At 32.3% G+C, this 26,296-nt stretch overlaps 1 protein-coding gene and 1 long non-coding RNA gene across 2 annotated transcripts in view; one reads left to right on the top strand and one right to left on the bottom strand.

The window, feature by feature from the left end:
- The window catches only part of LOC132756400 (intermembrane lipid transfer protein VPS13D-like), a gene marked incomplete at its 3' end in the record, with an annotated part of 35,615 nt that extends 9,333 nt beyond the window's left edge, over positions 1 to 26,282 (top strand). The window contains 12 exon segments of the mRNA XM_060747468.1: positions 398 to 596; positions 13,904 to 14,083; positions 14,648 to 14,814; positions 15,832 to 15,885; positions 17,682 to 17,762; positions 21,342 to 21,486; positions 22,520 to 22,695; positions 23,325 to 23,448; positions 23,998 to 24,070; positions 25,030 to 25,186; positions 25,678 to 25,753; positions 26,230 to 26,282. Coding sequence (XP_060603451.1) covers positions 398 to 596; positions 13,904 to 14,083; positions 14,648 to 14,814; positions 15,832 to 15,885; positions 17,682 to 17,762; positions 21,342 to 21,486; positions 22,520 to 22,695; positions 23,325 to 23,448; positions 23,998 to 24,070; positions 25,030 to 25,186; positions 25,678 to 25,753; positions 26,230 to 26,282 — 1,485 coding nt within the window.
- Positions 4,458 to 6,349, bottom strand: LOC132756401 (uncharacterized). Its single transcript, XR_009629324.1, has 3 exons — positions 5,413 to 6,349; positions 4,831 to 4,894; positions 4,458 to 4,527 (listed from the first exon to the last, which is right to left on the bottom strand). It is a non-coding gene; the product is annotated as an uncharacterized LOC132756401 (long non-coding RNA).
- Positions 26,283 to 26,296: the final 14 nt, after the last annotated feature.

Below are 26,296 nucleotides of genomic sequence, written 5' to 3'. Positions count from 1 at the left end.
TTTCAATGTAGTTACAATAAGTTCTAGACTATTTGGTATTTCAAAGCGGGGTTTATTGATTAGGGTGCTAATACCCTTAACTTGTTTTGCTGTTCAATGTGTTTATTCTGCTTTAAAACATTGATGTAAGCAGTGTTAAAATTATTCCTTAAAATAGTTAGCAATTCTGATTATGTGTGCAAAAATTTATATTCATTTAACTTTGTAAAATTTTACCAAATTTTCAGAAAATTAATTAAGAAAACAGTATTTGTTAACTTAAACCTCCCCTTTTCTGTAGAAAGTAATTTGTATTACTCGTTAATACTATATGCTAAATTGTTAAATAAATTGAGTAAAAGGATTCATAGATCTAAACAATGTTAGAAATATTTTCAGATTTATTTATTTAATGTAGATTTTGTGCTGCTGTAAGGCGAGAAAATTTTCCAGAAGAATCAGTACAAAGAGGGTTGTCTCCCCTACCTGGCCATACAGTAGTGATTATGCCCCCTGTCACTGTAGTAAACCTGCTTCCAATAGATCTAACATTTTACTTCAAGAATACAGACATATATGGAAATGTTAAACCAGGAAAGAAGGCACAAATACCTGCAGTAAGTTACATGAGTTTTGTTACTACCCTTGTATAGAAATAATTAAGTTTACTAAGTCCTTTATACTTTTTTTAATTGGCTGCCCGTAAATGTTTAATTTGTAATGAAAGTCAGATGTATTTGAGAAGAAAAACAAGATGATTATGCTCTGTCTGTCAAGAAGAAGAAGAAATATCTTACATTAAGAGTTACTCTCATTTCCTTACCAACTAATTAAACTCTGTACTAAAAAGGAAATAAGCAATATTATTCAACTTAACAAATTATAGTTTAAAATGTATATACTAAAATGCTACACATGCTTGTTAGTGACACACAAACACCTGTATGCCTGTATTCCTTTATGATGATACATGTAATATATGTTGATAATGATAATTTATGAAATCCACAAAGTGATGAATACATGGAGATATAATTGTAATCATTACTTTAAATCAGCTGATCTGCTGTGGTATATATGATTACAAAAAACTGCATGTTTATAGACTGTTGGCATCAGATCTAGCTCCTGGCTCCTTTAAAACAACTTTACTTAATGTTGTTTTCATGGCTTGAATATAAGATCATTTCCATTTCTACGCAGCTCATATCACACATGCTTAAGTTTGCACTTATGTTGTCATGATGAATGGCTATCTAATTCAACCAAATGTTAACCATGACAGATTTAGTGGCTATATAATTCAACCAAAGGTTAACCATGACAGATTTAATGGCTATGTTATTCAACCAAAGGTTAACCATGACAGATTTAATGGCTATTTAATTCAACCAAAGGTTAACCATGACAGATTTAGTGGCTATATAATTCAACCAGATGTTAACCATGACAGATTTAATGGCTATGTTATTCAACCAAAGGTTAACCATGACATATTTAATGGCTATATAATTCAACCAAGGTTAAACATGTCATATTTAATGGCTATTTAATTCAACCAAAGGTTAACCATGACAGATTCAATGGCTATTTAATTCAACCAAAGGTTAACCATGACAGATTTAATTTCTATCTAATTAAACCAAAGGTTAACCATGACAGATTTAATTGCTATCTAATTAAACCAAAGGTTAACCATGACAGATTCAATGGCTATTTAATTCAACCAAAGGTTAACCATGACAGATTTAATTGCTATCTAATTAAACCAAAGGTTAACCATGACAGATTTAATTGCTATCTAATTAAACCAAAGGTTAGACATGACATATTTAATGGCTATTTAATTCAACCAAAGGTTAACCATGACAGATTTAATTGCTATCTAATTAAACCAAAGGTTAACCATGACAGATTTAATTGCTATCTAATTAAACCAAAGGTTAGACATGACAGATTTAATGGCTATCTAATTAAACCAAAGGTTAGCCATGACAGATTTAATGGCTATATAATTCAACCAAAGGTTAGGCATGACAGATTCAATGGCTATCTAATTAAACCAAAGGTTAGGCATGACAGATTCAATGGCTATATAATTCAACCAAAGGTTAGGCATGACAGATTCAATGGCTATATATATAATTCAACCAAAGGTTAGGCATGACAGATTCAATGGCTATCTAATTAAACCAAAGGTTAACCATGACAGATTCAATGGCTATATATATAATTCAACCAAAGGTTAGACATGACAGATTCAATGGCTATCTAATTAAACCAAAGGTTAACCATGACAGATTCAATGGCTATATATATAATTCAACCAAAGGTTAGGCATGACAGATTCAATGGCTATCTAATTAAACCAAAGGTTAGACATGACAGATTCAATGGCTATATATATAATTCAACCAAAGGTTAGACATGACAGATTCAATGGCTATCTAATTAAACCAAAGGTTAACCATGACAGATTCAATGGCTATATATATAATTCAACCAAAGGTTAGGCATGACAGATTCAATGGCTATATATATAATTCAACCAAAGGTTAGACATGACAGATTCAATGGCTATATATATAATTCAACCAAAGGTTAGGCATGACAGATTCAATGGCTATCTAATTAAACCAAAGGTTAACCATGACAGATTCAATGGCTATATAATTCAACCAAAGGTTAGGCATGACAGATTCAATGGCTATATATATAATTCAACCAAAGGTTAGGCATGACAGAGTCAATGGCTATATGATTCAACAAAAGGTTAACCATGACAGATTTAATGGCTATATGATTCAACCAAAGGTTAACCGTGACACATTTAATGGCTATCTAATTCAACCAAAGGTTAACCATGACAGATTTAATGGCTATCTAATTAAACCAAAGGTTAGCCATGACAGATTTAATGGCTATATAATTAAACCAAAGGTTAGCCATGACAGATTTAATGGCTATTTAATTCAACTAGAATTATGAACACTTCTTGCAACTGTTGTTACTATTTTAAGAAAGAATGTTAAATATTTCTTGATAGATGTTTATTGTTTTGAATATTAGTAAACCTAAAGCATTTAATAAAATCGGTTATTAAAAAGATGATATTAAACTGCTTATGTAAGCAATTAACATTTTAATGTATTAAAACTATATTTTATTATCTTAGGTTGTTTGTAGCTTATTTTACTGTTTAACCAGTGAATCAAATATGTATTGATGATTATTCTTCTTATTAGATCAACATAAAATCTTTTCAGAAGTTTATTATGAAAGTTTCCATTCATAGATTTCATTCATCATTTTGACAGAATGTGCGATCATGCCATGCATGTAAGCTGGCCTAGTTAACAGGCAGTCTGTAGATCTGGATCTATACATGTATTGTAAGCCTCCGAAGCAGGATGTAATCATCACTTGCCTTTATTATACAATAATGTTTTTTTTAATATACAGAGTTACATATATACAAAGTATGGTCCATCATCAGAATCAAAGCTACTCTCCCACACAAATCAGGTCTAAAAACATCAACATGTTTGTTTACAGTCTCTAAAAAATATGCATTTAATTTCAAAATTGCTCAAACTACAATATGTGGGATAGTAGCTTTAACATTCAGCGTAGCGCAGAAGCCATATTATTTCCTTACATCATGCGGGTTGACATAAGGGTGTTTAAATTGTATCTTTCAATAGCTGACAGTTATAGCTGCACTGGATGATATAAATACAGGAATACATAGAAAATTGTAAATAAAACTGAAACCAAAATTGCATGCAACAAATTTGACCCGGATTATACATTTTGCATATTTGGAGACTGATCTAAACTTTTAGCATTTGATTGGTTAGTTATTTTAGAGTTGTATATTGATTCGTACGACATATTTTGTTAATGAGACTAGTCACCTAATTTTAAAGATGTATAATCTTAGCCATTTCCCAAAGACCTCTGAAAATTGATTAATATGCTCATTAATAATCAATAAGTTTTGATTTAATAAAAAATTCTTTCGAAAAACACTATTTTAAACAATAAATTCATGTCAATGATTTTTTTAATGTAACCATAACTGTTCAAACAGGGTCTAGCTTTATCATTAAATAGACATATAGCTAGCTTTGGAATGTATGTATATTTGTGCCCACACAGTATATAGTTGTCTTGTTTGTAGATATTTAATCTTTGTTTCTGGAAATTAGAACAGGGAGAGAATAGTCTAAAGAGTTCAAAGTCTGTTCTCATCTTTTTGACTATTGTAGACTCGTATTGCCTTTAAAACTGGTGTGGTGTAGAGGAAAGGTAGGGTTAAAAGATGAGATAATCTTATAGAAAAGTACACAGCAATCGAAAGATTTCACCACATCAGCTTAAAAGACCTTTGGCTCACACTGAGTTTCATCTACAATAGTCTAAAAGATGCTTTCACCGTATTTCCTTTCTACTTGAGCATTATGTGTGGTTTCCTTCCATCATCTGAACATTCTTTACATTGGTACTCAACTTCAACCACATGCATGGTACCATCTTTCGGATGTCCTGCGGAAATTATAAAAAAAAATCATTAGTGATATTAATAAAAATCATATGGGAGTAGCTCGCAGAGTCTTGAAGCATAATATTATAATAATTAAGATAGGGAAATCAGTCTGGCCACTGTGTTTGGAATAACAGATATTTTGTGATGTAGCAATCAGGGAAGTTTAAACCCAATTCATACTGAGAGACACAGTTATCATTCATGTATTTGAGGGAATCGTTAATGACTTTATATAAATTTATGCATAAAGAAATGTTGTTACAATTGAAATAATAATTAAAATATGTTATTAAGCCACATACCCTTATCATGAACTTTTATATCAGGTATTGCATTCTGCCACTGACTAGGTTTTGGATTGTCCTCCTGAAAACCAATTTTGTTAATTGTCAGTAAAAATTTATGCTTCAGATCAATTTCATGTCTTAAAAAATTCCAAGAGAGGGGGACCCTCTCCTTTAATTTAATCCTTACATTTGTCTTTAAATGATGTAGAGCCTAGCCCTATATTAGTATAAAATTTAGTATAAATTTTCTTTAATGAAATAATAACTTGCCAATACAGCTGGTATATACATTTATAGTGTCACACCAGCTTACACAATATTCTATTGCTTAATCTTAAGATTTTATTTTTTTCTTAAATCATCTGTGAACAGATTCAAAATTAAAGTAGGATTATGTACGTAACATTAAATTCAGCAAAGTTTAAATATTTTTTCAACATGAAAGTTAACCCATGCCCTATCAAAACACGGTCTCGTCACTGAAAATGAATACTCTTCAGAAAGGAGATATTGCATTAGCCATCCAATACCTTATTTAGAAATAAGAGTTTTTCTACTCAAAGAACAATTCGTAATAAATTAACATCAGGTACTTACCACAGGTAGGTTGTTATAGCACTATGATTCATGCACACACAAAAAAGCAGATACTTTACCACCATAGGAGCAAAAAATGGAAGAAACTAAAATCATTTTGTTAGTTGAATAGATACATATAAATCTTTACATCTTGCATTTTAAAATTGGAATTTTTAGCATTTCTGGTATGAACTGGATGTGTTAGTTTTACAGTAAAAGCTGTTATGTGCTACCCCCCCTGAACACCCCCCCCCCCCATCATTAATTTGAACTAGTGTTTGAAACAGCATTTTTATCCCCAGGCTAGTTTATAGTTATATTGGACTGATCATGTTCAATTATTTCATTCCAATTAAGAGAGAGTGTTGCTTTATGACATTACATCTCAATAGACTGTCTTTTCTGTTAACATCCAGCTTTAATTGTTTGTTTTTGTTGTTGTTGCTCTTTTGTATTATAAGCATTGAATTAACATCAAAACATATGATAACTCATCACTTGTATAATTTTGTTTATATTCACAGAAATGTCAAAAGTTCTACAGCCTTATGTGATGTTGCACTTAAAAATTGCATTATTATGAGACTTAAAACAATTTAGATTGAAATGTCACTTCTAAATGAACAAATTTTGATGTTATTATATTAAATCCTAAATATGAAATTTTCTGCAAATACCATAGTTAATCTAAAGACTATGTTACTTAAACCTTAAATTATTGAAAACTTTTTATTATCATTCATTTGATCTGCAAGAGTTTAAGTTTCCTCTGAAAACTATGTGTAACAATAAATCAGCAAATACATCAAGTAAAGAAGTAAGTGTAAGCAGGAATTTTTTTTATTATCAAATTACATAGAAAGGAACATAGCAGAAGAAATTAAACGAAAAGAGATAGAAAAAAGTGTCTACTCTACTATGCATATTTAAAGCTTAAAATATATTTTATTTTTTAAATGAGGATACATACTTCAAAAATGAGCACTTATATAATACCTTGTTGTCATCTTTATGACCAGGTACTCCATCAACCATATCAGTTGCCTCATGCTGCATTTCTCCACTTAGAGTATTGGCCACACCACCCACTGCCCCTCCCACCTCTTCAGCTGAAGCTATATTAGTTGACGTCTTTTCATTGACTTTTCTCACTGTTTGACCATTTGCTCCTAATTCACTCTCATTTGGAAATCTAACAGCATTGCTGCTAGGAATTTCATTAAACCTAGTATCATTTCCAGAGCGTGGAGTAACAGACCGTGCAGAGGTGGCAACATTGGCTGAGGTAAATATGCCAGGATTTTCAGTTTCCTGAGCTGAACTTTGACTTCCTGCCATAGTTGATGAGTTAGTTTTAGCTGCCATACTTCTGCTGCTCTGCCTGATAATAATTATCTAGGATATTTATGCCCATTGTCCATTAATTATTCATATGTAAAAATATTCAATATTTAAAATTCATCTTTTAGGTCATATATCACAAAGGAAGTCAGCACTGGTCGGGGACCATCAACCGGACACTTTTTGAATTTTTCCATGCAAACTTCTTAATTTTAAAGCTAGAGATCTAAAAATTTGACACAGTACAGCTATGTTTTTCTCCTAAGTAAAGGACTAGTACTTTATTTATTTCTGATTATGTTGAGCCCTGTCGAGGAGGGTATAAAATTATCTTATTTACCACACTTCATACTGCCATGTGTCCGGAAAGGTATAACATGGCGTTGATTTAATCCAGATAAAAAAACTAGGGTGTTCCAATTTTTATTTTTAACATGATATACAATATTTCAGCAGCAAATGCTGAAGTTTCATTTATTGTCAACTCTGCAAATGAGCCGCGCCATAACAAAACCAACATAATGGGTTTGCGACCAGCATGGATCAAGACCAGTCTCAGGATCCATGCTGTTTGGTATCAGTTTCTCTACTTGTTATAGAGTATGTAAGCGGACAGCATGGATCCTGATCAGTCTGCGCGGATGCGCAGGCTGGTCTGGATCCATGCTGGTCGCAAACCCATAATGTTGGTTTTCTCATGACACGGCTCAAATGATTGTAGCTAACTAGTCTAAAAAGTCAGGTATTGCACTTTTGACATCCAAATTTTGACATCAACATGCTTGAAATAGACATTATAAAAGTATTACCAGTTACGTAAGTTGAAATAAATTTAATTACTTATAGAAGAAACATGCATTTATTGTTGATAAAGAGGCAGCTGACTGATTGACAACCACTGAACAAAAAGAAAACTAAATCAGGCATTTTCAGGCATTTCCAGTATAGAAAATGTAAAAAATACATTCAGTATGTGAAAAGCATTATAGAATATATTTTTATATATTTATATCAAAGACTTTTTACTAGATGGTTTTAATGAGTAGGAATAATATTGTTAATGCCCTTTATAAATTGAAATAAAACAAATGGATATAATAATGGAAACCCACTTATTTTGCTACTGTTTATAATAAATGCTAAGAATAGAGCTTGTCAGTATCCCAAACAATAGTTAAGTTTATTTATAGGAATCTTATTCATAGGAAACCAGTTAAAGACAAATTATACTAATTAGATAGTTATAAATAGTTGTATTGGTATTCCAAGTATTTTACTATCTACATGTACATTAATACCTTCAATCAATACAATCATGTACATGTAATATGAAGAATATGAATGATATACATATGTATTATAAGGATTTTTCAGGACTCAACTAACTTTACATAATTATTATGTGAAATTAATCAATATTTAATTTAGTTCTTTTAATTTAAAGAGACTTTTCTTCATTAAATTTTGTTAGAAATCTTTACAAAATAATTTTCTACTGAGTCTATAAGAACCACAGTTCCATGTTATGAATTTTATTGATACATATGTTTTTAGAATACAAGTGTACAGCATACGACACATTTTAATACATTCTTTACTTTTAATAGCCTCAAAATCAATTTTAAATACACAAAACAAAAACTTTTAGATTTAAACTACTAGCCATGTACTAATTTTCCTCTAAGTTAAAAATCTTAGCCTTATAATTATGATGAAATACTGACATGAAATTTCGGGAAAAACTTAATCACTTAAAACTTAAAGGGACTCCACTGAGTTTCTTTGACATGATGGGACTGGAAATAGTTTATTTTTTGGAGATAAATGTTGCATTTGATAATTTATAAGGTCTAGACTAATATCTTGCATGCAAAATTATAGATCTTTCACTCCATTTTTTTTCCAGAATAATAATTAAAAAATGTTGCAAAATTGATAAGCCTTACATTGCAACACTGAAATCTTGCTCAAATCAGGCTAACATTATCACAAAAATGCTATTTTTAATTTATTTTAAAGTATTACTTTATTATCTTTTGCATTTCTATCTTTTTTAAATGCCCCTATTAATCAAAAATTTTATGAACTAATTATTTTTCGCAAAAAAAAAAAATCTTCAAACTTTATGAAACTTAAATTTCCATTTTCAAACTATTTCTTTAATTTTTAAACTATATAAAACATTTATATTGTTTAAAATGTTGATGTTTAGACTATATGCTATCCAAATTATTTGGTGATGTCCTAGACAAAATAAAAAAAGGCCTAAACGGGGATTTGAACTCCAGACCTCTCCCTTCCTAAGCCAGCGTGTAACCCCTCAACCATGCGGAAATTATAAGATAACAGCCTGAAGAAAATCAAATTATTCTTATTAATTTCGAGATATTTTGTTCACAGGTAAACCTGTTGTTTAGCACTGATGTAAATAATCATGGAGCTTAATTAAAGCATGTATATATGTAAAGAATTACACAATATTAGAAATCTTCAACCAGTCGGAAACTATTTTTTCTTTCCCATTGAAGGCTTGAAAATTAATGCTCCTGTGGTTTGACAATCTTTACGCATTGATCTCCCCTTAATTTTTCGGCATTATTGTTATTGTACTTATAAAGGGAAGTAACCGCTTTGAGGAGTTTGAACTACTTTCGTTTTTTGCAAATAAGCGTATCAGGGTCTGAAATTTTGCTACCATTATTTGTTTGGTCTGATGACCCAAACAAATAAAAACATTCAAATAAGCTAGTGTCAAGAGGTTTTACAGAAGTAGCAACAATTTATGTACAGTGTCAAGATACAAATTGAGGTTGGCCACAAAACTGCAGTAACTTATATAATATAAAGATGGACTTACAACAGGTTTGCATTCAACCCCCGAAATGTATCTGAAATATCTGGGTTAGAAACTGACGCTTCAGAGATCTTGCCCATACACAAAATAGCAATATTTCATCACAAAGCATAGTAAGACTACTCTCCATGATGCATTACCATGCTTCTTCTCTACAGTGAGTAAAAGCAATAATTGGCTAATAATACCTGTGAACAGTGAACCAATAGAAGTGGGTGGTTGGATGACATATCTATCGATTATAAATATTAGATTTAACACATATCCAAATAAAAATTAGATAATTTTGTTGGTGCTTTCATAGTATGACATACAGGAGCAACATTGAATTTCTTGTCAAGTGTGAAACTTAATGAAAATGATATTAAAGCAGAACTGTAGTACATTAAAATTCAAGTTAATATTAATATTTACAAACAATGACTGACATAAATTTATTTACATTCAACAGAAAACTTAAATTTATGCTCTGTAAATGGTTAAGCTTTCAATCATTTAGCTTCACAGTAATAAATGGCCCTTTTTTTGATAAAAAGAACGCTTTATTTGGTCTTTAAATCAAGCAAACAATACTGAATAAATGGTATCAGATAATTTACATTGATAAATGCTGAAATTTGACCTGTTACTCATGAAATAAACTGCTTACCTTTCAAAATGTTCCTCTACGCCAATCACAAGGTCTCTCCGAAAGAATCTATGTCTATAAATAATGTATATGTCATTTTGATATAAATAGAACAAAATTCCAGAATCTGTATATAAATAGATATAATTTTCTGAATTCCAAGATTTATTTATAACTTTTTTTGATTAAGTATTATGGCAAAATCAAAGGTGAATTAAGGTCACAAAATTAAGAATGGAAAAAACAAAAACATTTTGATTATTTTCTCAGGATGATTCATGTGATTCTTTATGTATCAATATAATGTTCTCATTGATATTTAATCAATACATCACAAAATATATGTATATTAATGATAAAGCCCTTTAAAACCTCTGATAAGGACTGTATCATTAGTATATTTTGTGATGTATTTATTAAATATCAAGTTACTGTGGTATTTATCATTGAGGTTAAGTAATATTTTAAAGTAGTAACATGAAACATTTGTATAAAAATTCAAAGCATTTTGTAACCTTACCAACTGATGAATATTACATGTCATATAAACATTAGAAAAGAATGTGACTAACTACTGTCAATAGATTTTTATGTTCCAACAATTGGGGATAAATGTAGTATTTGTCAAGCCCGCTTGCAGTGAGTTTCACTAAGTTGCCACTTCTGTTATAAAGTTTGCTGTATCATCAGTGTTATCTTCTGGATTTGCCTGGTCTATATCTTGCTCATTCTTTGATGGTTTTCAAAATAATTTGTTACAATTGTTCACCACATGATGGGACAATATGTCACACACAAAACCCAGGTCTGCTGCTCAAAGGTCAAGGTCACACTTGGGGTCAGTGCCAAACCCATTTCTGGAGCATGACTTCTATATGCATGGTGGGATTTTAATTTAACTTGAGACAAATATTCTCCATGGAGTGGGGGGGGGGGGGGTGTCTAAAATTCAGGTATCTGTGGCAAAGTCAAGGTCACACTTAGGGGTCAAAGGTCAAATAACAAAAAAAAACATTCATTTGCTAGTATAACTTCTAGATACATGGATGGATTTTAATATAACTTAGCACAAATATTTTCCATGTTGAGTTAAGATGTTCATGCAAAATGAAGGTCAAGGTCATAAGAGGTCAAAGGTCAAATAAAAATATTTAAATTTTGTCTGGTATATATCTCACTCATTCTTTGAAGAATAACAAAAAAATGTAAGAGAAATGTTCACCAAGATGAGGTAGAGTGTCACATGAAAAAACCAATGTCTGCCACTCAAAAGTCAAGGTCGCTTTTGGAGGTCAGCACAAAACCTGTGTCCGGAGTGTAACTTCTACATGAGTGGTGGGATTTTAATATAACTTTGGACAAATGTTCTCCATAGTGAGACGGGGTGTCGTGCAAAAAAATAAAGGTGTCTATGGCAAAGATCAAGGTCTTACTTCATGATCAAAAGGTCAAATTTCAAATTAAAACATTCATTTGTGAGTATAACTTCTATATACATGGATTGATTTTAATATAACTTAGAATAAATGTTCTCCTTGGTGAGTTAAGATGTGTTGCGCAAAATGAAGGTCAAGGTCACAATTCATGAGACTTCATATCATGTGCATGAACTAGGTCACTGGGTCAGAGGTCAAGGTCACCTAAGATGATGCAATGTTAATATTTTGCCTTGGGTACAAAAAGGATGTGTTGCACACATCTCACCTATGTATACATCTTTCCCTTAGATCTGAAGTTTATAGATTCAGGTTTGAATAAAGACGAGCAGGCTAGACCACCAAGTGAGGCTGAGTGATGATTCTGCCCGTGGGCATGTCTTGTATGTAGACTAGCATTAGTTTGTCTTCTCCTCAGTCTGACAACCACACTTTGTCTCCAATCCATAACTTTGTCATAAATGGATGGACTTTGAAGTTAATTTTGATAAATATGTTATACATACAAAAAAGTGTCATGCCATGACTTAGTTTTGTAAGCACAAAGGTATAGGTCACACTTTTTGTGCCCCAACTTTAGGGGTAGGGGGATTTAGATTTGCCCTTGTCCTTCTGTTCATTCTCATAATGTATCACATGATAGCTCTAATGGTCCTTGAGCTAGAGACAACACAATTTACAGGAATGTTGATCAGCATGTGAAGTTGTGCACCTGTGGTTTCTTTTATGATTAAATCAGTTTTGTCAGAGTTATTGCCCTTGACTTAGTAAAAATTGGCAATTTTCAATTTGTGTCGCACATAGTCCAAAAAGTGTTTGACATGGAGTCAAACTTTGCAGAAATGTTGCTCAGTATGTAAAGTTGAGAACCTGGGTGTTTGCTTGTGGATTTATTCATTATTTGTAGAGTTATTGCCCTTGACTTAACTAAACTTTGCCATTTTCAACTTGTCTCGCATGTAGCCCAAAAAGTATTTGACCTAGAGTCATGAATCTTTACAGAAGTGTTGGTCGGCTGATGATGTGTAGTTTTGTACTTGGGGTTTGATGCCCTTAACTTATCCTCAGCTTGTGTTGTACCTATCCCAAAAAATATTTGATAGTGTCATGAAACTTAATAGATAGAGGATATTGAATGAGTGTAGTTTAATACTAAATTTATTGAACGAGTTGAAAAAAAATCATATAATGCGAGCCTATGGCGAGCATAATATTGTTTTATTCAACGAGTTCAATAAATTTAGTATTAAATCTACACAAATGTAATAATATTCTATTTATCGCATTTATAAAATAAGAACAGTAATCTGGAAAAAATGAGTAATTTTTCAATGAAGCGCTAACATTAGCGCGCTTTAACGCTAAGTTTATATATAGCGCAAATGAAGTCACGTCAAAGTGTTATTACACTAGTGTAATATCGGTTTTATTAAATGGCTTTATTACACTCCTGCGCCGCGGTTTATGTGATAAAAATGTTTATCAGCATGTGCATTTGTGCACCTGGGTGTTATGCTTGTATATCTATTCAGGATTTGAAAAGTAGTTGCCCTTGACTTACTATAAACCTTTCCAAAAACTTGTGTTATTTGTACATGTACCTCTAAAAGTGCTTGAGATAGAATTGACAAACTTTACAGGGATGTTGATCAACATGTGAAGCTATGCATCTTGGGTTTTTGTGAAGCTATGCACCTTGTGTTTTTGTGAAGCTATGCACCTTGGGTTTTACATGTGGATTTTTAAGCCCCTTGAAAATAATTTGACCTTGAGCCAGTAGATTGACAAAACAGTGGAGTTTGTGAGAGCACCCGTGTCCTATGGACATATTTATATTTTATAACAGTGCAATGATGTTCTTGACCAATCAACAATTATTTCATTCCTGGATGGATTTTAATATGACAATGTGTAAAAGTGTAATTGAATATAATGAAGATGTGTTGTGCACATTAATGACTGAATTGATGACCAGAGACACCACCAAAATCAGTGTACTTTTATGAAATGTTACTTTAAAAACTTTCATATGACCTTGACCGTAAGCTAAATTCTTGGTTCTCGTTCTTGATGAGTTGTACTCGAGGTTATAAATACAAGTCAAGTTATCATTAAATCTGTTGTTAATATGAACTTTACAAGACTATCAATGCACAATGATATTATGACCATTGACATTCATGTATGACATTGTTTTATCATTTCTTTCAGGCTGATTTAAGTATGACATTGTTTTATTTTTTCTTTCAGGCTGATTTAAGTAGCCAACTGGAGCTGGGTATAAGTTTGGAGAATTTCCAGGTATGCCGAGAACTGGTTATACCATCTGGTACGCGAAGTTACAAGGTTAAATTGCGATTGTATGACTCTGAGAGAAGATTGCTGGAACTTTATGTGAGGATATTGTGTAAACTTGGTGGTTCTTTGAAGGTATGAATGGAAGTTTTTGTTTGTTTGTTGTTTTTTTTTTTTTTTTTTTTAACTAATCTGTAATCAGACGGTATAATACATTTATTGGGTGATAGGTTTTGGTTTTGAAGCTAACAGAATTCATTCTTAAATATGTAGAATAAATAGTGTATATGTTATCATTTATTAAGATAATAAAGAGTTTAGAATGAAAAAAGAATGTCAGCGTAGCAAAGACCAAAAGACAAAGATGATATAATTATACAAAACTTGTCTGACAAGAGCATCATTTTGGTTTAAATTGAAAAATTCCGTCTGACTGTTTGTGAACCTAACTATTACATTTTCATAGCCTGCATGGTCTTGATCAAAGCCTGATTTCAGAGTTTTTCAATAGATTACTATACAATATTGTATATTTCTATAGATAAAAACCAAGTATTTAAAACTCCTTATACTGTCTATTCCTCATAAGTTTATTCTGCCTTTTAAACATATCATATTTAATCATTTGCATTGTAAACTTATGAAATGAATTTTAATTGTTATAGTTCTAATGGTTAATGTTTTTCTTTCTTCTTTCAGTTGGTAATCAGTGCTCCATACTGGATAGTAAACAAATCAGGTTTACCACTGGTATTTCGCCAGGATGGGTCAACAGAGGAAGCTGCCGGACAGTTTGAGGAGAATGAAATGGCCAGGATTGTCTCCCCTTTCTTGTTCAGTTTTACCGACAAGGAAAACCCCTATTTGTGAGTAATTTGTGACAGTGCTCAATGTTGTTTATAACTCAGTTTTGAATTTTGATATTGATATACCTTTAACATTTAAAGCAGGGCAATTGTATTACACAAATTCAGCAGGTAAAGTGTTAAATCTAGGTTTTATTTTTTGTATTTTTTTCATTTCCTTCTATTGTAGTAATTATGATAATAATTGAGTTCTAATATTAACGTGGTACTACCTTATCCATTCTATGTCATTTTGAGTCTAATACATGTACAATACATGAAGGGCTATCTCAAAAAACAATACTTAAAGATAAGATTTTCTAACTTATCGTTAAAGTAATAGATAGCGGACTTATACAGGAAGTACAGATCTCCATGGTTTTGCTGATGGGATTTTATAAATGGTGACTGTAAATGAAATAGTAAAAAATGTATTATTGAAGAAATGAAACAGTTAGTAAATTAAATATATAACAGAAGCTTTGTAATTGATAAGAAGAAAATAATGACCATGAGTTTAAATACATCAAAATTTGGATCAAATCACTCTGATTCATAATCATTTCTCTATCAACATTACATTCAGCATATCAAGGTTTAGGTATGTATTCATAATGTTAAAAAAATGCTTATTGTAAAAATTTGTTTGTCTTTTTTTTTAATGCCGATTTTAACACATACCTTCATATCTTGGTTGTTCTTCCACCTAACTAGCTTTTCTGGATAACTAAGCAGTGATTCAGTCAATTTCTCTGCAAGTGACCATCTGCTTATCACACATCGTTTTACAATCAATGGTGAGACACAAATGATCATAATACTCTGAGATCAGTTGTCATAGAGAAGTTTTGCCTTGCCCGTGATAAAAACCTGAGTCTTGTGGATAACATACCTAATGCTCTCCCTATGAAACCAACTCTTTTTGGGGTTAAATTTAATGTAGCCTCATGAATTAAACAGTTGTTACATATGTGAATAGTATTTGATCTGGATTGATTTATTTTCACAAGTCTTACACTTCTATCCATTACATTGTAGGTGTGAAATGAGAGTGGGAAAACACAAGCATGGACCCAACACAATACCTATATGGTAAGGCATTGGGAAGTCAAATTTCATATTTAGATTAGATTGGCAAATATTTGTTACATTTCTAAACTCATTGAATCAAGTACAGGTAATTTTGTTGAAAAATGAGGGCAAAAAAAAAAAATCAAGGAGAACATTATAAAGTGATTTAATCATAACTCTGCTGGTGGCAACTAGATGTTTCTTTACAATCAGTGTAGACCAAGTTCAGGGTTGATGCCATTATAAAGAATTTTTTTAAGTTCTAACTCATATCAGAGACATTATCTATGTCTCTGCTCATATCTCATGTATTTGTTTGGTCAGAAACAGGCATAGAATGTCAGAGTCATGGCAGATCATAGAAAAAAAGTTTTATAACCTTGAGGCCTGCTGGCCTATCAGTGCCTTCTGGTCTGCACTGTTCACTTTTGAGTCAGTACTTGCACTTATTTTGAAATTTTCCCTGAAAATGATGAATGGTTTTGTCCAGATTAAAAGACAGACAAAGTATCCTGAAGAAATTTATAGAGTAGTGAGTGTTATTTATAAGGTTGAATATATTTTTATCAAGATTATGGTTGACTTAACAAAATTATGGGTGACTTGTGTAAAAATCACCAATTTATGTTTAATATTATGTGTGTTTACTTTAGAACTATTTACTCAAAGAGACTTAATAGAAAATAATTTTAGCATTCTGAAGAATTGAAAATTGACTAGACAGAGTTATGGAACAGAGTGCTATTTAAGCACAATATAATTTGATTATAGAAGTTTTTAGCTCACCAGAACCAAAGGTTCAGGGTGAGCTAGTAGTATCAAAGGGGGGTGCTCTGTCGTCTGTCAGTCCGTCGTCCGTCCTCATGCGTCAACAATCGTCTTCTTTTATGAAACTGCTGGGCAGATTTACTTCAAATTTGGTCTGTAGCATCCTTGTGACAGTCACACTTAAATTTGCTCAAGTCATTTCAATTGGCCGCGGGTTAACAGAACTAAAAATAGAAAAACCTTTAAACATCTTCTACTACAGAACTAATTAATGGATGATCACCAAAAAAAATTTTGTCTGTAGCATTCTTAGGAAGTCTTTTATCAAGCTTGCTCATATTAATTTGATTGGCCCCTTTTAGGGGCCGCTAAAGCTAAAAATAGAAATACCTTTAAACTTCTGCTTCTACAGAACTTATTGATGGATGATCACCAAACTTTGTCTGTAGCATTCTTAGGTAGTCTTTTATCAAGTGTGCTCATATTAATTTGATTGGCCCCTTTTAAGGGCTGCTAAAGCTAAAAATAGTAATGCCTTTAAATGTCTACTTCTACAGAACTGATTGATGGATGATCACCAAATTTTGTTTGTAATATTCTTAGAAAGTCTTTTATCAAGTTTGCTCATATTAATTTGATTGGCCCCTTTTAGGGGTCATTTAAACTAAAAATAGAAAAACCTTTGAACATCATCTCCTGAAATAATTGATGGATGATCACCAAACTTTGTCTGTAGCATTCTTACTAATCTTAGGTAGTCTTTTATCAAATGTGCTCATATTAATTTGATTGGCCCCATTTAAGCTAAAGCTTAAATGCCCCAATTCATGGCATTGCTTCAAATTATTGTTTAAAGATATTCTATGCTCAAATTTACTATTAAAAATATTGACATTGGATAAATTCCATTACTGAAAAGCAGTTGTTTCTGGTAAGCGACTCAGGGCCATCATGGCCCTCTTGTCTAACATCAGCAAGTACTTTTTATGTTGCTAAATGTAGTTCATAAAGGGACACAATTGTTTCAAACATATTCACATTTTTTTAAGGAGTAACAGTTTTTCACTAGACAAGGAAGCTAATGTTTGCCAACTACACGTGACGCCTAAAGATGGGAACCGCCCTGACTGGTTAGTATCTGCTCGGTTCAAGGCCCGGAAACGGTTTTCTTTACCATCTAAATGTGTTCAGTAAGTCATCACCATGGTAACCTAGGCATGACACCCCTAAATGTTACATTTTGGATGGTGTTGAATACAGTATGTGCTTGGGTGAAGGGAACAATGCTGTTCAAGTCATGGAGACTCGGTTTTCAAACAACTTTAATTAAAATCTAATACTAACATTTCAAATATTTTATTTTATATTTAAAATTTACTTTAATTTTATTTCATTTTTACTTTAAGTAATATATTTTGTTTGACTTTTATATTGCCTTTCTCCTATTTCATATTTTACCCTTATATAATGCTTGCTTATGGGAATTATTGGAAGAATAATATTCTTTATATTTTATTTTTTGATCAATTTTCTACCATCAGTATTTGATTTGTTGTACATGTGGTGCAGGAAAATTGTCAGTCAACTGTATTGTGAAGTTGGTACATGACTGTAGTACAGTATTAAAAAATCCCTTTAAATATTTCAAGTGTACAAAGTGAGTTTTGTTTGTTAAATGTCTGTGGTTGTCTTTATAAATAAAGATGTCTGTTGTCAATTTCCCTTGTAAGTATTGCAGTATTTATGACTCTAATTGTGCAGTCATTGCTGTATATAAAGGGAAGATAAGGAGTAAGATATGCATAACTATTTATGTCTTAATGAAATTCAGCTACCAGTAGTATAGAGTCTGGTAAAACTGCACAGATGTACAGGCTGGTATGGTGTTGTACTGGTGGCAAAGGCTATTCACTTTACATTACAGCAGGCTAAAAGTTTATTAAATCCATTGTACAGAAATGTTCATGTTTCATTTCAACTCTTACAGTGCTACTGTATCTTTGATGATAACTTGTCTGTACTACCAGCACATAAAACAGCCAGCCAGTATTTTTGTGCAGTTAGTCCAAACTCCACACTATTACCTACTTACTTTTATTATTTTTTGTTTGTACTTAATTCCCTGTAACACAATCATAATATTCATAAACTGTCTTTGCCACCAGTATAATGCAGTTTGACAAAGCTAGATACTATTTGTGCATGTATCTTAATTTTCATGGATATTTCCAATTTCAAATTGGTGCAAATGGTTCATGTGAAAAATTCAACAAAATGATACATGTACATTTTAGTTTTGAATCCAAAGCTAGATAAGACTTTAACATAAAGTCTATAGCTGGTGAAGTAAAGTATGTTTGAGTTATTTTCAATTTAAAGAGAAAAGAGTACATTGAATTCAATTTTATAGGCATAACTCTCTTACTCCATCTATTTTTAGCTCACCTGTCACAAAGTGACAGGGTGAGCTTTTGTGATCGCTTTTCGTCCGGCGTCCGTCCGTCCGTCGTCCGTCCGTCGTCCGTCCGTCCGTCCGTCCGTAAACTTTTACTTTAAATGACATCTCCTCATAAACCACTAAGCCAATTTCATCCAAACTTCACAGGAATGTTCCTTTGGTGGTCACCTTTAAAAATTGTTCAAAGAATTTAATTCCATGCAAAACTCTGGTTGCCATGGCAACCGAAAGAAAAAACTTTAAATATCTTCTTTTAAAAAAAACCATAAGAGCTAGAGCTTAGATATTTAGCATGAAACATCTTCTAGTGAGTGTCTACCAAGTTTGTTCAAATAAAAGCCCTGGGGTCAAAATTGGCCCCGCCCCGGGGGGTCATTGATTTTCCCTATATGCATATAGTAAAAACTTAAAAAAATCTTCTTTTAAAGAACCCAAAGAGCTAGAGCTAAGATATTTAGCATGAAACATGTTCTAATGGGTGTCTACCAAGTTTGTTCAAATAAAAGCCCTGGGGTGAAAATTGGCCCCGCCCCGGGGGTCATTGATTTTCCCTATATGCATATAGTAAAAACTTAAAAAATCTTCTTTTAAAGAACTCAAAGAGCTATGGCTTAGATATTTGGCATGAAACATCTTCTAGTGAGTGTCTACCAAGTTTGTTCAAATAAAAGCCCTGGGGTCAAAATTGGCCCCGCCCGGGGGGTCATTGATTTTCCCTATATGCATATAGTAAAAACTTAAAAAATCTTCTTTTAAAGAACCCAAAGAGCTAGAGCTAAGATATTTAGCATGAAACATGTTCTAATGGGTGTCTTCCAAGTTTGTTCAAATAAAAGCCCTAGGGTGAAAATTGGCCCCGCCCCGGGGGTCATTGATTTTCCCTATATGCATATAGTAAAAACTTAAAAATCTTCTTTTAAAGAACTCAAAGAGCTAGAGCTTAGATATTTGGCATGAAACATCTTCTAGTGTGTGTCTACCAAGTTTGTTCAAATAAAAGCCCTGGGGTCAAAATTGGCCTCGCCCCGGGGGGGTCATTGATTTTCCCTATATGCATATAGTAAAAACTTAAAAAATCTTCTTTTAAAGAACCCAAAGAGCTAGAGCTAAGATATTTAGCATGAAACATGTTCTAATGGGTGTCTACCAAGTTTGTTCAAATAAAAGCCCTGGGGTGAAAATTGGCCCCGCCCCGGGGGTCATTGATTTTCCCTATATGCATATAGTAAAAACTTAAAAAAATCTTCTTTTAAAGAACTCAAAGAGCTATGGCTAAGATATTGAGCATCAAACATGTTCTAATAGGTGTCTACCAAGTTTGTTCAAATACAAGCCCAGGGGTCAAAATTGGCCCCGCCCCGGGGGTCATTGATTTTCTTTATATGTGTTTAGCAAAAACTTTAAATCTTCTTTGAAAAAACCCAAATAGCTAGAGTTTAGATATTAAGCATGAAACATCTTCTAGTAAGTGTCTACAAAGTTTGTTCAAATAAAAGCCCTGGGGTCAAAACTGGCCCTGCCCCAGGGGTGTCATTGTTTTTAACTATATGTGTATAGTAAAAACTTTAAAAAAATCTTCTTTTAAAAAGCCCAATGAGCTAGAGCTTAAATGTTTAGCATGAAACATCTTCTTATGGGTGTCTACCAAGTTTGTGCAAATAAAAGCTCTTGGGTTAAATTGGCTCTGCAACGTTGGGGGGGGTTGGGGGGCCTATATACAGGTGAGCGACCTCAGGGCCATCATGGCCCTCTTGTTTCACCTTATTTTGGGTCTTTAAATTTACAAGTGCTGGGCAGCTTATTATTATTTTACTGAGTTAGAGAAAATACATTTTCCTTTAGAACATGGTGTTGGCTTGCATGAATCAAAATATTTATTCTTTGTTTTTGCAACTTTGCATATTGATTAGAATACTTCAGTCTTTCATGCAAATCATTTATATATTCAATCTGATAAAATGCTTTGTAAATTTAATGATGTTTTTGTAAAATCTATCGATATTTCATGTAACAAGCTATAGAATATCATTTTTATTTGCACAGATTGTTAATGATTAAGATTTATTGTAATATTTGTAAAAGATTATCAATGATTTAAAATTGATATTCTGCTCACGTTAAATTATTCATTTGACCAAACAAATAAATTACATATTGACACTGAAGAATTTGTTTTTAATGCTATATTATCAACGTACATATGTATGTGTAATAATGAAATTTTCTCATCAGATTGATTTTTTTGTAACAGGGTGTATAACATTGGTATTGAGACAAAGCCAGGTAAAGGTCAGTTCCGGCACACAAGTATTGTAACGTTATCTCCCAGGTATCATGTAGATAACATGTCTGAACATAAACTAGCTGTCGCACAGAGACATTTCACTAATAAAGAGGTATGTTACTTGTAATTTTGGCTTTATACTTAAAAGGACTGTGGGGACATTTCAAATACATGAATTCACGATTTCATTTTTGTGAATTTACCTTCATGAATTTCCAATCTCAAATCCAGGTATTCATTATTTCAACTTTATGTATTCACGATTTTAACTTCACGAATTCACATTTTGAACTTTACTTGTCTATTTCAGCTTTGTAAATCTGTGATTTCAACTTCATAAAGCCATGATTTCTATGAATTCTGTATGCTGAAATCATGAATTCATGAAGTTGTGAATTCATGAAGTTGAAGTTGTGAATTCATGAAGATAAACCCAAGAATTCAAGAAGTTGAAATGTTACCTCTGGTCTTTTGAACAAGGCACTGTAATTGCATGCAAATAAAAAAAAAACAGATGCAAATAAATTTGCATGAAACTTAATTTATTATCATTAATGTTTTATTCAATTAAAGTATTTCAGTTGCAATTTAGGAAACATATTCCATCCATTTTATGTATTTATAAAGTATTTACTATAAATGATTACAGCAATGATTGTTTGCCTTTGCCACCATTATAGAGTTAGACCTAAAAGGACAAATCTGCGGTCTAACTACATTTAATACTTTCACATGTCTAATGAAAGTTGTAACACCTGAAATTAATTATGGACAATTCCATAATCAGAGCAAGCACATTTTGTAAAGGTTAAAAGAAACTTTAGTAGCCTGGATTAAGTTTAAAGCATAAGGGTGTTGTAGGTTTTTAGTTATAAAAGTGCTTTCTTTAGTATTTTCTGCATTTATGGAAATGGTGGAAAGTATAAATTACAGTTGTTCATATTGTGCATACATATTTTGTGAAAAAATAATTGAGGTTGCACTGCTGACTGACAGAATTTTAATGATTTTTTAAGAATTTAATGATAAAATGTAGTACTTCTCTGTTTTTCAAGTTGCATGGTTATAGATCTGAAAATCTCATACATTTGTAATATATGAGAAATTTATATAAGAAATATTTATTTTTTTAAAATATCTTATAGGCTATACACAATCCAGATGGTCACTTAACAGCATTGCCCAATTGTAAGATGCCATTTCATTGGCCGCGGCAGGATTTAGATCAGTTGTTATGTGTGAAGTTATTGGACATTGAGGAGAGTAATTGGTCAGGTGGTTTCAGAATTGATTCAGTAAACTCCTTTCATATAAACATGAGGTAAAGTATCTTTCATAGCTGTGAAATTTTTTTATTGTAAAGAAAAACAACAATAAAAAACAACTAATGTTTGTAGGTTTACATAATATTGATACAATCTTTTTTCAGTGGTGTTCTTAAGAATGATTATAAGGCGACTAATGTTAAACCAATGACTAGGTGAATTAAGTGTCTACCTAACTGCCAAGAAGTCACTGATTTAATTCAAGTTGGTTGTGTTTTATGTTATGATCATACTGCTTCTTTCCTGCTTTTCTAGTACAGAAAGACCTAAGGTGCCCCTCGATCACATGCTGACACCTGTAAATTCAAGTTGTTTGGTAAATTGATTAGTCTATGGGAACAGCAAAGACACTTTGCTAGCCTGTGTGTCTGTGGAATCTGACCAGACTGCTGTAGACAATTTAGTATTTTTACAACAAAATCTTCTATACACACACAAGTTTGACTATATTAAATTGAAAACATGCTAATTCATTATACAAATTCAGATGGAAGGAAAAATTAGGTAAAAACAGTTGGCTGTTGTTTGTATTGTAAGTTTTGTTGTGGCTGTTACCGGTTGATGTTATTTTGTTTTGAATAAAACCTTGAAAATAATTGTAAATATGGTCTATATAATTTTACAGAGATGGTCGCAAGAATTCTATTTTACTGAAGGTAGAAGTTCTGCTACAAGGTCAGACATTCAGTATAATATTTTCTGATGCGGAAGAAACACCCCCACCTTTCAGGATTGATAACATGTCAGAGGTTGGTCAGACATTTCATTCTATTTACTTCTTGTTGTCAATTTTATCATTCTTTCATTGCATATACATGTACAGTCAATGAATTTAAGATTTTGAATTTACTAGCCCGAATTCCAGTTTTGAATTTATTTTACTATACATGTATACTTAACTAAATTTTCTTAAAATTTTCACTGGCCTGAACTAATTTTCGCTGGCCATGGGCCACCGGGCCAGTGCTAAATTCGATGACTGCATATAGTCACTATGTTTTGACAGACAGCTCATCTTTCTCTCCACCTGTTTCACCTTTTATGTCCTCATTTAGAGGATGGGGTATTTTCATTTGCCCTTGTTGGTCCGTCCACAGTCCTTCCTTCTGTAGACTGTCAAAACAGAAGACAAAATGACAGAAACAAATGACTGGAATTAATCAAAATGATACTGGAATGTGTGTGACTGTTCTTTTGAAAGTTGTAAGCTGGGATCTTACTGTTAATTTTATATCTTCTTTAAATGTTTTCTCTATACCAAGTACATTTGTTAAACTTTTCACAATTTTATATTAAAGGTACCATTGCTATATTTCCAAACGAAGACAACAGAAGAGAGACTAAGAACATTTATTAGACCACAGACAAGTTGTAAGTAGATACTGCTTTGTTTACTGTTTACTATTTTAGTAAGTGACCTAAGTTATAAACCTGCAGTATAGAGCCATGCCAGCGTTTTTATTTATATATTATGACCGTCATCATTGCATTTCTAGAATTCTGAAATCTGTAGTTGATCAGTATTACAGTTGTAAATGTAAACACACACAAATGAGCAAAGTGAAGAGTCACCTTTAAGGTATTTTAATGTTAGTCATTGATATGCCTACACAAGAACAACATATGTCTATGTGTCTACCTTAATGTTTCCTGAACTCTGCAAATGTTGGTTTTCACCATCTAATGGTGGGTTACTTGCTATAGCTTTATGTTACAACTATTAACAAATACATGTAGTGTGATCAACATGATGCGTTTATTTTCCTCATATGTACCATGATGTTACTATAAAACCAGATTAGTTGAGAAAAACCCAAAAAGTTTGTACTCCAGATTATGCAGGAACACCCAAAATATTCTTTTTTTCTGAGGTATTTTATTATGTATTCTGGTGTTTATGTCAACTATATTTCAGAAGACATAAATGTTAAAAATTGTAGTTTAATAGCATAGGTCAAAACAGACAGTCTTAGATCAAAGAAGTTATGGTCTTAAAATATTTTGATTAGCATAGTTGGGGGCATCTGTGATCGAGAGGTTAAGGTCATTTACTTCAAACCACTTGCCCCTCACCGTTGTGGGTTCGAATCCTGACGGGGACTTTGGATTCTTTCATGTGAGGAAGCTATCCAGCTAGCTTACGGAATGTGGGTGGTTCTACTCAGGTGCCCGTTCTTGTCTGAAATAATGTACGGATGGGCACCTGGAAGCATCGAAAGCTGGAACATCGCCATATGACCTATTATGTGTCGATGTGACATAAATTCCAAATAAACAAACAATAAACAATAAGCATAGTTTAAAATGGAAAGAATAAATATTTATTTTAGTGCCATATGCCTGGGATGAGCCTACCCTTGACCCGTATATGACGTTGGCAGTAGCTAATGGTACAACAGCCACCTATAACCTGGATATTCTCGGTGAAGGGGAGCAGCTCACCTACCAGAACTATCTATATATCTGTGCTACAGCTACAATACCAAGGTAATATTTTATATACATAATTATTCTATACACTGAAACTGAATGTACTGTAAGTAACATTGAAACACTAAAATCTTTTATTCAAACAGAAGGCTTCATATACCGTTAGTTAGTATGCCTTATCTGGTTTAAAAAAGGTGTTCTTTATTATAGGCCAATCCGTCAATAAATTGTTCATTTGCATGTTTGAATCTAAAAGCACTTTCTGTAACATGTTACATTATAGTATGTTCATGAGTGTGGAACATTATACATTTAGATCCCGGAACCCCCCTCCCCCACCTACTGCCCAAAATTTAGATACAATGTACATTAAAAAACCTTTAGAAAAAGGGTCCTTACAACAGAACCAAAATGGTTTTAGAAAGTTTAAATTATAGTGGTTTTGTTTTCAATAAATCATGTAACATCTGATTGTGAATGTGGCATACATTGTATAATGAATCTTTCAAAGAGCCATTAAATATTTTTGAAATCATTATTAATTTCAGTGGTGATGGATACAGTAATAAGCGTACAGATCTTGTTCTAGACTGTGAACATAATTATGTGAAATTCAGGAAAAAGGTAACTTATACATCTCTGCTATCTCTATCATTCATTAAATACAATGAATAATGTCATATTGCAATGTGTTAGTTTTACAATTTTTTCACATTATTCATTAGCAGTTTGCATAATTCAGTAGAACAGTAAGTCATAGATATGTAAAGATATTTTTTCTATGTAAGTGATGTAAATATACTATACTGGTACATTTGATACAGTCAGAAGACTCTAACAATTACTGAGAGCAATGGTTTTGAGTTGTTGGACATGTAGTTAGGTATTGAAAGGTCTTTAGTTTCAGTCCTATCATAGATATTGCTAAAAATATTAGCCTTGATACACTATAATTGATAGATGTGTACTGGTTGCTCTGTAACTAGAAGTAGAACTTGTAATGTTGTTCATAATGCTAGAGGGGCTTTTATTTAAATTAAAAAGCATATACTTTGGTCTAGCACTAGGGCAATAATAGGTTATTCTACTTGTTAATACAGGAGGCAGGTAAAAGATCACAGTTATGGCGTATGACTAGCAGTGGTATGTTAGAGCATGAGGGGCAGG

Source organism: Ruditapes philippinarum, unplaced genomic scaffold (assembly GCF_026571515.1).
Source record: "Ruditapes philippinarum isolate M1 unplaced genomic scaffold, ASM2657151v2 ctg9595_1_1_1_1, whole genome shotgun sequence".
NCBI lineage: Eukaryota > Metazoa > Mollusca > Bivalvia > Venerida > Veneridae > Ruditapes > Ruditapes philippinarum.
The sequence above is the reverse complement of the archived record's forward strand: the minus strand, read 5'-3'. Positions and strand labels throughout refer to the sequence as shown.